This window comes from Chrysemys picta, chromosome 11 (genome assembly GCF_011386835.1).
Source record: "Chrysemys picta bellii isolate R12L10 chromosome 11, ASM1138683v2, whole genome shotgun sequence".
Taxonomy (NCBI): Eukaryota; Metazoa; Chordata; order Testudines; family Emydidae; genus Chrysemys; species Chrysemys picta.
Window position 1 is genome coordinate 57,238,486 of NC_088801.1, and position 14,864 is coordinate 57,253,349.

The 14,864-nt window shown below is 39.8% G+C and overlaps 1 protein-coding gene across 4 annotated transcripts in view; it reads right to left on the reverse strand.

Annotated features, from left to right (window-relative positions):
* SATB2 (SATB homeobox 2) overlaps positions 1-14,864 on the reverse strand; it is a 163,957-nt gene that overhangs the window by 122,000 nt on the left and 27,093 nt on the right. For all 4 annotated transcript variants that reach the window (XM_065562051.1, XM_065562053.1, XM_065562050.1 and 1 more), the window contains one exon: positions 13,511-13,687. In XM_065562051.1, the coding sequence (XP_065418123.1) occupies positions 13,511-13,687 (177 nt within the window). The remainder of the gene's footprint in view (positions 1-13,510; positions 13,688-14,864) is intronic.

The window sequence follows — 14,864 nt, forward strand, 5'->3', positions numbered from 1 at the left end:
ATCTTGCCACACATCAGATAAGGTGGTTTTGGTAGAACTGAATACAGTACATATATTAAAAGTTTTCATCTGCATGTTGTTTCTGGACACGTGGACAGATAGAAATTTAGACAAATGCTAAGTGCTCCAAAGGAAAACAAAGCACATACAGTGTATTATTTAGTACAGTGATTATGTAATCCTCAGAGGAAAAAAGAAAATTCCTTTTTAAAAAAAGAAGTTATTTATTTCTATCAGTTGGAGCCATTTATTTAAAATAGAGTTGCACAATTTCCAGACAACTGGATCTGTGAAGTAAGTTTTATAGATTTGTGTCAGTTCTTTCAACATTATCCTGGAGCAAAGGCTAAACTAATTTTATCCTAGTGTTATTCTCGACTGATTAAATATCAAGACAGTGTTTTTCAGTGTGGAACTTCATTCCCTTTCCTTCTGTTTGCCGCCCCCTCCCCAACTTATGCACCAAAGCAGAATTACAACACATGTTCAGAGGGATGCTTAGGAAGCCATGGAGATGTTCTGACGAGCGGTTTGATCTGGATCACCCTCTCCGGCCATAAAACTCGCAGAGTGGCCTGCTGCACAGATCCTAGGGGTTTAGCAGGCGATACCTTGCCTCTGTGCCAGCTCCTGGACCCATCCAAATTTTGGCTTCAGCTGGAAGGACTTGGACTCCCCCGGAGCAGCAAAAATTGACATACATCTGAGCGGCAAGATCTGGACTTTCATGACATTGCCAAAAATCAAACTATCACCCTTAATATGAGTATAAAATCACTGGCACAGAGGGTTTAAACAAACTGTGCTAGCAGTATATATTTAATATTGCAACATCTTTTTTATTCTGCTTTTCAATACAGAACGCCATCCCCAGAACCCAAGTATTCTCCTACTTACGTAGTGAGGCACCTATAAAATTAGATTTTACAACAAAGTTAAAAGGACACAGACAAGATAAAAATACCACACAGGGTATTAAAATAAAAACATTGCCTCCCCACATTAATCGGAACACCTTAGTTTATTAGGCATGAAAGTATTTTAAAATCTAATTCACGTTTCACCATTCATGCTGCGTTATTATTCTCCTATCACTCAATGTGGACTGTGAAAGCACTGTAATTAAAAAAACAACTAAAACTAGGTTTTATAAACAGCCTCTACTCCTGCTGAGCCCTCTTTTTAAATAAATAAATAAATCTGGAGGTTTAACCAAATCTGACACTTTTTTTTTTAAAAAATATCTGGAGGCAACAATCTGCTTAATAGAAGCAGCTTCACACTGGCAAACCTCTTAATAATAAAAAAAATACACTTTGTAAGAACTGCACACATGATTATACCCAGTGCCAAATTCATCCCTGGGATAATTTTGTTAGCTTCACCGAGGTTGAATTCACAAAATGAAGAATTTGACCCTTCATGTAGTAATATACTTACAGCAAAATCTGGGAGAATTTAATACAGATTGATCCAACGGGCTTAACTACAAACTTAATAGTGATCTACAGGAATTACTGTAAACATCTATACAGGTTAACAGAAAACAATAATGTTACTGTACCATATTTTAAACATTCATTTCTATAGCAGGGATAAAATTTACCATAGAACTGTACAGAAAAAAAAATAATGAAAAAAAAACGTATAAAGATCATAATTTCCTATTAAATTTTAAGACTTTTCCATCAGAGTACTCAGCACTTACAGAATGTAGCACTTTTTATCTGTAAACCCCAAAATGTTTTCCAAAGAGGGTAAATACTATTGTCTGTAATTTAGGTGGAGAACAGAAGAACAAAGCGTTTAAGTGACTTGTCTACCTTAACAAGGCAAATCACTGGCATGGGCAGGGAACAGAACCCAGGTTTCCTGACTGGCAATAGTGTCCTTCAGACTGGACCTAGCCACCACCCAAGTAAAGCCATGTTTATACCACCACTTTTGTTGGTATAACCTAGATCACTCAGGGGTGTGAAAAAACATCCCCCGAGCGACATAAGTGACACCAACAGAAGCGCCAGTATGGGCAGCATTCTCCCGCCAATATAGCTACCAGTGCTCATGGAGGTGGTTTTATTATGTTGCTGGGAGAGCTCTCTCCTGTCGGCATAGAGTGGCTACATGAGCAATCATACAGCGGTGTAGCTGCATTGGTACCTGCAGCGGTGTAGCTGCATTGTGCCGCTGGAAGCTCGCTACTGTAGACATGGCCTATATCTAATGAGAAGCACGGCTTCTACGGATTTAAACACATTCTCAAATTTAAGCTGTGACATTACTCATACTGGGAATGCTATTCTTGGACCTGATCCCACAGTCTTCACTGCCAGGGTGATGGGGGCAGGACAGGAAAAAAATCACACTGAAGTCAACCAGCCTTTCCCAAAACAGAAGGTGCAGAATCAAGCTCCTAATTTGATCCAAAAGGCAGCTTTCACAACTTTTAAGACTGGGTTTAAGACATATTTGTGTTTTAATGGCTTAGCCAGTTCAAGGGGGTTTGCTTTATTTGTTTGTTTTGTGCCTTTTTTTTTATAATGGGTTGTAAATCACCTTAAGATGCACTGCATGAATGGCTGCACTATAGAAGAGCAGTTTGTATCGTATTGTAAAATTTTCAGACGTTCACCACACACAAATGGCGTTTGTAATGAAAATACTGCCATATATCTTAATTTGTACTAGAACAAATCAGTTTTATTTGTTCATTCTGTGACTTAGTGTCATAGGTCTTTTAGAAAAGATAATTTATAATTCCTTATGCAATTAGATATGAAATTAAGTCATCTCACTTCTTCAGAAGAATTTATAATAGAGCATCAAACTCTTCCAGGTTAAACCAGTTCTACTGATAATATTTTGATAGTGTCAAAAAAGACGACATAAAATGCTTTAGTATAACAAATTAACACATGCCTTTTGGATAAATTACTGTACATGCTGTTAATCTTTTAATTAGGTTCTCAATTTCACATACACATTAATGGTGAGGTGTTAGCGATCAGAAAATGCAAAAAAAAAAATGGTGTTCATATGGTCTTTAGTAAGATGTCAGAAAGAAAGAATTGGCATTGTTTTAAAGTTGCCTGATAATACTAAAACTGCTGTGAATATTATTAAAAAAAAACAAACCCTCAGTTCTGCATTTTTATTTTTATTTTTTAAACAAATGAAGAGTCTTTAAGTTAGAAAAGGAAGAGACTGTTCTCCATGCTCATAGCTCAGAAAAAGATTTGGGGGCTAAAAGAAATACCACCCGTATTCGTGTTTAATTTATCAGAACAACAATCCTTTGTTTTGCATAGCTATATAATGTTTGTTACGTAAAAAGCTGCTTAGCTTTTCTTTTAAAAAAAAAAAAAGAATAATGTTTGCAATGCACGTATTGTTTGCATACACACACACACATCCTGCATATATAATAGAGATATCTGTTTATATAGAATCAATCTATATTAATAGTGGTAACTGAAACACTTACTATATGGTAATGTTTCACAAAATGATTCTTTTTCATGATGCTATAATCCTGCCTGAGTATTTCTCTACATCTTAAAATGATTTTTTTATATCCAGTTCATTATTTGATAAATTCTCTTCCTCAAACAGTCGTCTGTTCTCAGTCAGTTTTAGCACAAGATAAACATTTTTTCCCTCAATGTTCTCCCCACAGATTCTTCCACAGAATCTTTTCACACAGTGCTGAAAAGAATAGACTCCGAGAAGCAGACAAACTGCCATCAGTTAATGATCCCTGTGCCAAGGGACATTTTAGCATGGAATTGTCATTGTGAAAGTAGGAACCATCTACTAGCTATCCCACATAATGGGTTTTATTAGAAAAAGGAAGAGGGCCAAAATGTGGCTAAGCAGCAAATATATTATAAAAACAAAGTATGAAAGCAATTTAGCAAAGAATCCTGAATGGCACACACATTCTCTCTTAAGCTTACTCTAATTAAACTCTTATTTGGAAATTTTAGGAATATCCAAGTGAGAATGGAAAGCAACTGAAAATTACTGTACATACAGAACTGGCCAGGGGTGAGGTGTTGACACTGTTCTCTACAATTAGTATGGCTTTATAATTCAGTTAGCACTTACTTCATTCAAAACGTGATCATTTTTGTTGGAATAAGCATGCAAGGGATATTGTCCGTTAGTATCAAGAACAGGAAGCCATTGTCTCAAACACTTTCCTGCTCCCATTTAACTGTGATGGAAAAGCTCTGAGGGACAAATTCTACCATAAGATATAGTATCATAGAGGGCAGAGGTGGAAGGGAACTCAAGAGGTTATCTAGTCCATCCCATCCCACCCCATGGCAGAATTAAGTACACTTCAGTGAAAAGTGCAAACACACAGAGTTTGGTCTTGTGGCCTCAGGATTACTCATTGGTCCTGTCTATGTTGGGAAAATGGAGTGTTTTAGGAAACGGGCTGAGCTAGAACATGTTAACACTTTGTTAAACACCAGTTGGCAACTAGGGTAGACAAAGGATCTATCTAAACTGGTTAGCCTTCACTGCAGAAAAGGTGTGTGTTTTCTTGAGCTCACTATGTCAAGTTAGTTAAATTCCTAGAGGAGACAAGGCACTGTAATTTTTACCTCAATGCAGCTGGTTGAGGTAAACACCAGTTGGGGTTTATAGGGTTGACCCTAACTAGCTTCATCAAAGTAAAAACTACTTATGCCTTGTCTTAGCTATCTTGATGTGAAACTTGAATGATTTTAATGTAAAACTTTTTCTGAAACAAAAGACATAACCTTGGCTATGATATGTTTGGAATAAGCCATGTTTTAACATGTTAGCTGGTCAGGGTGAGCCTTACTGGGGAGCCTAGGGACCATTCTGATGTGCTAACGTTTTAAAATGCAACCTCCCCTATCTACGCTAGAATTTTAAAATATGTTTGCTTTTTAAGAATACACCTCTTATCGTAGTCTACACAGACCACTGTTAAAAAACGTGATCAACCCTGGAGAGGGGAGGAGTTAGGTGTTTCAAACACCATTGTCTTTGCCAACACTACCTGCTAAGTAATGTTTTAAAATGTGTTATTAACACATTAGCTATCAAATCTACTAAACACACCTCATTTTCCTATCCTGGACTGGGGGGGTAACCTAATCTAGTCTATTATGTTCCCTTTTTAGGAAATACTGCTACTTTTAAACCAATATTTAGGCCCCCATTAGAGAAATGAAATGATGCCTAAACATAAATGTTCAATAAAAATTACCATGCACCATTTCCCAACATTCCTCAAAAATACCAGAGGTTCCTGTGGGCAGGGAGAAGTGGACCAAAAATAATCTGAATTTATTAAAAACTGGTCTGAACTTTTAATCAAGTACACACAGTCCTTTTGGAGTGAACTTCTGTTTATTTTCCCTCAAATACTGCTGTAAGGGTTACCGGGCCATAGCCCCTTTTCTGTCACAACTTCTTCACTATCTTGTTCATGGGTTTACAGAACAGACTAAAAGAATATGTGACAATATTTCTCTGAAGAGGGTGAAGCTGTGGGATACAAGTTTTATCTACTTGCATATAGCCTGCGGCACAAAGAGTGGAAGGTTTTAAGGAATACAACTTTGTAAAGCAGCAGAACAGATTTGCTATTATGTTCTGCTATTTCTCAGAAACAGGAGGGGGAAAAAAACCCAGATAAATATCTTTAATGTTTTCTCTCAGTGACGTATTCAGAATTTTACCAATTACTGGTATGGAACAAACAAATGATACACACTCCACTGAAACACAATTCAGGATTCATTAGAGTCCTCAAACCAGTCATCAAAATATGGTGTATTTCAAAGCACTTGGTTTAAAATTCTCATCATGGACATGCAAAAGCTCACAGGCATACAGGAAACGAAGCAGGGGTATTCTACTGTGACCAAAATGTACTCTGGCCACTCAGCTCTCTCTCCTTTTCATCCCTGCCTCCTCTTCTGCTCGTGAACGCCATGGTATTTTGCTCAGTCACAAACCGCATAGGAGATGGAAAGCAGCCATCAGAAGTGCTGAGCTATTCAGGGCTCCATTTGGTTACTCTCCTTTAAGCTGTTCAAACACTAATAAATTACCCATTTACTTATACTACCCAGATGTTTGCCATCTAGAAAAACAGATTATTTGTGGAAGTTTTTGTTCCACCACAAAAATCCTGCGAAGAATAAACGGGGAGCAGAGAGCCAATGCCAAAAGCAACTTGCACATAGATCAGCATTTTGATGGGGGGGGGGGGAAAAAAAAACACTTGTTGACCACTGTTTTAAAGTTAAGAATTTCTGTAATGAGCAAAGTAAGGAATGTAGTGGCCAATGTGATCATAAGGTAGTGACATGGCAGGTATTTGCGTAATAGCAAAATGACTCTACAAAAAAAAGGTAACATTGACAGATGAGATTTAAAGGCAACCTGCAACATTTTTTAAAATTGGATTTGGACCCTCCCCTCTTCTTTAGGACATATAAAGAAAGCTTGAAATGTATTTTTTTCCCCAAAAAATAAAGATTCTTCGTGGATATCAGAAGTCTTAAGTATGGTCTTCCATGATTTTGATGGAAGACTCTCAGTGATATTTGCTGGGAGCACCTATGCCTTATGTGAAAGGCTTTGGATGTTGAATCTTTAACAAAGATGTCCCTTCAGCCAAGTGCTCACCAGGTGTTAGAATTAAATACATGTAAACAAAAAAGCAAAAAACCTTTTAAACAGGCTGAGCAAAATTCCTTGCCCTTTGCACTTGCTTGATTTTCACTCTCAACTCTTGGGATACAGTTCTGTGCTCCACTTGCCATGAAGCATTCCAAGGTAGACAAGAGATGAACTTTTAAGGTCTTTGTAGCAGAGACCATGATTTTGTTCTGTGTTTGTACAGTGCCTAGCACGACGGGGTTCTGGTCCATGACTGGAACTCATAGGTACTATGGTAATACAAATTATTATTAATAATAATAAAAAATATAATAAATTAGTAATAATAATAATAATAATAATAATAAACACAGGAAAAACCTGAGAAAAATCTTTCAGGCCTTCTTTAGAGAACATAAAGAAGCAAAAATGGGAACACACCCAAAACTACAAAACCCAGAGAATTTAGGGAGGAGGGAGGCATTCAGAAGGAAACTTTTCTTCTGGACCCCTTTAGATCATTGCCAGAATTCAGATCTGCTTAACAATTCGTTTCAAGGCTATCGTTAGTATTAACTTTAGAGCTCATTGCAAAATGCCCAGTATAACCGCATCAGGCAGACACACAACACTGCTGAGTGCTTTAGTCCAGTCCCCCACCACCTTGCTCCCAATATCAGAAAGCATTGAGAAGGGAGTGAGAGAAGAGCTAGGGATGAGAACAGAGATGCCCCGGGAGAAGTGAGGAAGGCAAAAGGGGGTTTCTACTTTTAACTTAATCAGATATAGTTTTTAATCAAAGATCAGGATAAGATTCTGCTGCTGAGAGGAGGCCAGAAAGGAGGGGTATTTTGTTTGTTTATTTTTCAGTAAGAGAGAGGTGTTACATTATCAGGGCATCCATATTTGGCAACCACCAAGTTGAGGTTATGGGGACATTGCCAATCTGCCTAGAACCTAAGGGCACAAATACAGGAGAACTGCACTAATCACTGGGAGACACTGTTGCAAATTAATGAACTTCACAAGATTAGGGAGCAACTTAGATTGCAAACTTTTTGGAATAGGGACCGTCTTTTTGTTCTGGGTTTGTACAGCACCTAGCATCATGGGATCGTGGTCCATGACCAGGTCTCTTAGGCACTACCACATACAAACAAAGAAGAAGAAGAAGAAAAAAGTGAACAACGTGAGGGCAAGGAAACCATCAGAAAGTGCATTTTATTCATTTGATAACTGTCACGGAGTTTCATTTATAGCATCCAAATTTTACCAGTAAATCAAATGTTTATTTTGTAAATACAAAAAAGTCTTGGCAGTACAAAACCTAACTAGATCACCCTGTTATTTATTGTGATCTGTGCTTTGATCAAAAGAACTTGGGACCCAGCCCTGCACACACAGCTCTGAGCAGTACTAGCCAGGGCTCTTTGCTGAGGAGTACGAAGAGACAATTTACAGGTGGAGTGATCACACAACTCTTCAAAGTAGACCCAATTTTCCTCTCGCATCAGCTGTACAGGAGTGCAGTTATTCCTCTTACTTATACTAGCTGTAATCAGAAAGAAACCCCTTCTCTTCCTACCTGTCAGTAGTGTACTTAGTGCAAGCAGTAACATGCATAGATTACCAAGGTCCTACTGTATTTTCATGATCTTGTTTTATCTTTCTTGATAGAGGAATAGTAAAATGATTCTTGTGTGCACTCAATGGCAATAAACACCAGCAGCTGATCTGTTTGCCTTCACCCTGCAGTTACACAGTCTACGCTGATGTTACTCCGCAATCCAACAGATCTCACTGTTGGGAAATGTTTCCTGGTATTTTGCCCAAATTATCTTTTACTCAGTTTCCTCTGATTACCCCTAGCCCTTCTCTCTTGGAGGTCCTAGGCAATTACACTCCCTTCTTGGTATTTACACCCTTCAAATATTTGTAGACTGTTATAGTCCCACAAATAGCAACAAGGTTGTAATGGTCATCACACAATGCAACAAAGTAGGAGCTAAGTACTCAGGCTGACATAAGAACATAAGAAAGGCCGTACCAGGTCAGACCAAAGGTCCATCTAGCCCAGTATCCTGTCAACCGACAGTGGCCAATGCCAGGTGCCCCAGAGGGAGTGAACCTAACAGGCAATGATCAAGTGATCTCTCTCCTGCCATCCATCTCCAAAGGTTCACACATTTGGTGGACTGGGTTTTAGTGACTAGTTGTTTTCTAAATGGCAAAATACTCAAAGCGACTGCATGCTCTCTCTCTCTCTCTAGTATTTAAGTGCATCCAGTCATCTTGGAGGGCATTAGGTTAACAGCCTGAGGGTGCGGCAGACTCCAAGTATATTTACATGTTCAGAGACTGTGTTTGCCCCCCTTTTTCCAAGTGAAAAGATGGTTTGTGGTTAAGACACCAGGAGTTCTGGGTTTCATTCCTGGCTTTGTCACATTTGCTATGGATCCTGGGCAAGTCCTTTAATATCTGGGACAGTTTCCCAGCTGTCCAGTTGGGATAATGACATTTCCCTACCTCTCAGTCATGCTGCAAGAACAAAAATCCTCCATGTTTGTGAAGTGCTCAGACTCTAGAGTGCCAGAGACAAGCCTAAAGAGTCGCCCACTTCTTTCTTTCCCTTAGATCTCCTGTCACTTTCTTGTTTCCCTCCACTCCACCTGGCAGCCTCCGACCCTCTTTCCTTCCCTTCCCTTCAGTCTCCCCATTTCACTTTTCTCCCTATCACCGCCCCCCTCTTCCTTCCCCACCCCCATGCAGCTGTCTCCTGTCCACCTGGCTACTTGCTACATGTTTTGCTCCTGGTAATAGGATCCCAGAACAGATGTGTATTTTCTGAATGGGTAACATCATGCAGCACAACTCCTCCTAAAGCCACGGCAGCCCCTCCTGAAATTTAGTTAGCTAATCTATGGCTAAAACTGTCACTCTGTCCTGGAAACTTTCATTCACAACACAGGTATGAGATGAGCATCAACAGTGGAAGACACTGCACGTTGCCCGGCGAACCCATCTTGACCCTGACCTAGCCGAACCATTTTTAGGAAGTTGAAGCGTAGTTCCATCTTCATGGTCCAGTCATTCTTTGGCTTCTCTGCAGAGCCTGTGATCAGAGCTAAGTAGCAGAGCTGGTCAAAATATAGAAGAAAAATCTCACTTAATTTTTTCCCCTGGTTTCTCTCAGAATTCCAAAGTTTGCCAAAGTTTCCAACTAGCTCTACTAAATTAGTATCCATTGTGATAAGAAGTCTACTTTCACAGCTAATCCAACAGCAGTATGTTGGCATGTAAAATGGAGCAGATTGTAGCTACTTTTATTTTTAGTATGGAGGGGCAGCCTGTGGAGACCTCTGGTCCCAGCATTCAGTGCTGTATCTTCATGGAGCACTGGCTGCTGAGACACACAGACTATGGGCATGGGCATAGTGTGATCTTATTACAAAGATCAGGTGCAGGTCACAATGTAGAACTCTAACGGGCACTCAAAACCTGGCTCTGAAGGCTCCAGTTTGGCCACAAATGCTCCAGATGAATTATTCTCTTTCTGGGACCCCACCCCAATAAATACAATTATTAGAAGCAGAGTGTTTTAGATTTGGGATATTAATGTTATTAAATTCTGCATAGGAAAACATCCTTGTTAAGAAGAGCTCTGTGGTATCACATTCTATTCATAAAGAAATAGGTAGCAGGTTTTCTAATTTCAGGTGTAGACTCAAATGATGAAAGAAAATACATAAATGTTTACTAAGCTTTTATGGATTTCACACAACCAACTTCTCCACCCTAGTGCCAGGCTAGTAATAAGTCCCTATCTGGTTACAGAACATTGTTTGCAGATTTTGTTGAAGAACTGAAGTTTCATGAGGCCAATGTTAGCTGGAAAAGGCTCCACGGAAAATGCTTGTAAGCAACAGCTTACAGGATAAAAATGCTCTCCCCAATTAACTCGGGACAGACAGGGATGATGAAACAAAAAGCTTTCTTCAATAAGGTATGGTCCACCTTCAGAAATCCTCTATCAGTACATCCTACTGTATATTTGTCTCAAGACTGTTTATTCTACTTCAGTAAGCTACAGGGAAAACAGCAATGGAAACTGATGCAAGTAGTCTCACACTTGTTGCACAAAAACCAAGTGATATTTTTCCCCAATTGGACCTCCAATGACAGACACATACCAAGGGCCAGTGATGCTACTGGGGGCGGTTCTAAAAGCAAGCAGAACTTTTCATAAGATCAAATGAAACTTGCCAGTCACACCCTGGAACCAGACAGCAACAAGAATAGAGAAAAATTAACAATGTACATTTTTTCCACCTAATAGATTACAATATCTGGAATTTTTATCTCACAGCTGGGTTACTAATCAGTGCACAGACTGGTTAATGCTTCATTATTGTAAAGGCAGTTAATGTTCACTTTGCCACTAGAATATGTCAGGATAGCTCTTCAAATCAGTATCCTAGTCAGTTTTCTCCAGAGCAAGTTGCTCAACGTTTTATTGCATTTAGAAAAGCATCAGAGAATGCTGAGCTTCTCACATTGGTCTTAAAAATTAGCTGTTTTCCTGTTCACAGAACACTGGTAAAGAGAACTAAAATGATTGTTTCTCAATGCATCATTTAAAAAGAAATCAACGCCAATAATCACAATTGTTGACCAAGTTACTGGCAGCAGGTCATTATTGGAGAAGCTGGTCTCTCCTGATGCAGAGCAGCTGAGATAGTTTCAGAAAGGGGAAAACAAACAGATGTACTATCATTTTTTATAAGCGAATACTAAAACAAATCTTCACATCACCACCTTGTTTCAGCCCTCATACTGATTACAAACCAAACCAATATCCTGCCGTTTTCATCATGAATCTAAACTGTCTTGGTGATCACCTAATTCTATGTCCATGCCTCTGTCACGTCTCACAGCTTGCACACAAATGATCTGTTCTATAGCAGACTTCATACAAAAAGAAAAAAATCAACCTCAAATGATGGAACGCTGAGTATCCTTCACTATTTGTATGGCGTGTATGGTACAATTTAAAACTGGCTTTTCAGAGTGAGGTAATAAGAGCAATACATAAATAAGAGATCTAGGAGCTGATCAAGTTTTATGGTAATTTCTTCCACTTTTAAGTACAATTTCATGTGTGAGATTTAATAGTACAAAGTGGGCACTACCACTTAAGTGCTAACCAAAGAGATGCCATTTCTTAACTAATGAAATCAATTTGATATGTGAGGTTTGAATACTAGCCCTTTAAAACACAAACACGCAAGCCAACAACAGGTTATTACTTTAACCTGTTCATTTTCCAAGACCACAGTGCAAAAAAATGCAACAGTCACTGCACAGGGGGAAGTGACTAATGGCCTGTTTGAGTCCCTCTCCCTCTCCAGCCCTCAGCAGAAAGGTACTGCAAGAGAGAGGTTTCTCCAAGCAAGATGCTCAGCTGGTGTGGGTCACTGCATGCAATGGCACGCCTCCTTGGAGCGGCTTCCCAGTGAAGCCCCTTCCCTCGATAGATGCCAAAAATCAAATCTTGGCTACTTAACGCAGCGTGTTCCACATGTTAGCTCCCAACATGTTGAGCAACCGTGTTAACGGAGATGGATAGCGCTGTCAAGCAGGAAGCTGGCTCACCAGGATGGAAACAGTGGGATACAGTGACCTTTACATTCAGAGAAAAGTGTCCCTGAAATGGCATGAAATGTTTTGAAAGAAACCCGAACTTCTTTGCTTGCTTTTATTGTTGTGTTTTGTAACAAAACTCAGTGTCGCTGTGCTTGAGTTTTGCTTGGACTCAAATCCTGGACCTCTCTCAGAAAGCAGACAGAGGAAATGAATCATTATCACACTGCCTTGAAAGAAGTTTTCTTTAGGAGCTCTACATTATTATATCCTAGTTTCCAGGACACTTAGTTTCGAACACCACTGCTGCTCACATTGAATGCAGCCGAAAGCTCCTGGCTGCCTTTTATTTCAAATTTTTTTAATAAGGAAATACTGACTAAAGCAGCTAAAAAGCCAAAATTTCCAAGTAAAACCATTCGTAGATTAGTCTAATTGTGCATTGGTTTTTCAAAAATCATGTCAAGATTGAGCTGAAAGTTACAGATTTCGCTTCCAAAAAGTAAGCATTACCATCTAGTCAATACAAGCCATTCACTTGAAATGCAGAGAGAATCATTTCAACAGGATCTTGGTTTTCAATTCTTTTCCTCAAGAGGTTTTTTTTTTTTTTTACACCTCTTCTCTACTGCCGAACAATCATCTACACAATTATAGGGTGACATTCAGCTTCACAACAGGCTTTGTAGCACTAAGTTAGGGAAGCCAAAATAGATATTGGTCTAATATTAAATAATCAGAGTAAGCTATCAGTCATAAAGAGAATCCTATTTATATTTTAGGGACAAAGTATGGTGCGGCACAACCATTTTTAAATACATAACCTGGTGTTCATGTGTCATGGCCCTGAAATGAGGGGGAAAAGATAGCTTGCACATATTGTACAATGTCATGCAGTTATACACACAGGTATACTACAGGGCTCCTCTGAATAATGTTTTTTGAGGCAGCAAGCTTGGGGCCTTACAGTAAAGAACAAAGCGAGTAATAACATTTTCTCTGATTGATCAATGCCAGTCTTTCATACTTCAGGAGGATTTATCAAATGCTTTCTAGACCAGGTAGAGAGTTTGGCGCAGTTACAAGCCCCGTGGTAAGAAATACTACTGATTTAACTGCTTGCGAGGTTTGCCACTAATTCTCTTGCACAGTGACCTCAGGAGCTATGAAAAGCTGTTCTCTTATGCCAATGAGCATGAAAAAGAATGCAGTGGAATACCTTGTGCCTGAGCTGCAGAACTGTGGGAATACCCCAGAGCCAGGAGCGCCGTCTCCACCAGCTGGCTAAAGAGGACATCTTTGCGAACCAGAACGAACTCTGCATGCTCCTCTCGATTATCGTAGTCGAGGGAGGTGTCCAACTGCTCCACCACACAAAAGACAGGAATCATCAAACCTAAGTGAGAAAAGTTTCAAAAGAATCATCAGTAATAGAGGAACAGGAACAAATAAATAATTCATTTCTGATTAAAAACGTCAGATTAATACACCTCCTGGAAGGCTCATGTTAGCAGAGATCTGCCTTTTTTCCCGGTTTTCATTAGACTGCAGAATAGTCTTTAAAGAGAAATAGTGGGTGCCTCCTCACTTGACTCATTTAAAACCTCACTAGATTACAGACCAAAGAATACAATGCAAGAACCAATCCCTAATTGGCATGGGGATGAACAGGATGCCCTAATAAGACTTTCCAGCTCTAGTTTGCTAAGGGCAGATCTTCACTACGGTGGGGGGGGGGGGAGGAGTCGATTTAAGATACGCAAATTCAGCTACGCGAATAGCATAGCTGAATTCGACATATCGGAGCCGACTTACCCCGCTGTGAGGATGGCGGCAAAATCGACCTCCGCGGCTCCCCGTCGACGGCGCTTACTCCTACCTCTGCTGGTGGAGTAAGCGCGTCGATTCGGGGATCGATTGTCGCGTCCCGACGAGACGCGATAATTCAATCCCCGAGAGATCGATTTCTACCCGCCGATTCAGGCGAGTAGTGTAGACCTAGCCTAAGATTCCATATATTTCCCTACACGCAGCCATACATGAACTGCACATTTAAATGTTGTTCCCTCTCCTCCCCACAAAATGACCACTGCAGGAGCATTAAAAGACCAAGGCTGTCTCCATGCATGGTTATGTGTTCCAGAGGGATGGGGTGTGGTCATTAATACATGTATAGACTGAAGCCACTCAGCCTTTTGCCATATTAAGAGCTACAGAAACAGACAGTAACAGGCTCATATTGTTCATGGGAAAACCCACCCTGTTAGCTGGTGCTGGCCCTGCAGAACCACTGAGGCAGATGGTTCATTAGCTCACCGTGATATAAGGCATGAGGGGATGGTGGTCTAGAGAGGATCTAGGTAGGGACTAAGCAGTCCTGGGAGAGAACCTTTAGAAGCAGCCTAGACTTGGGAGAAGGTTTGGGCAGAATTGTTTAATTTTGTTTTATTTCAAGTTCCTTTCATGACTCCTGGAAGGTTTGCATCTGCTACAAATTGTGTAGCCTGTGTCTGAAACAGACTAGGGAAGCTACCTCTCACATAACATTACCTGTAACAATGTTATCATCCTTC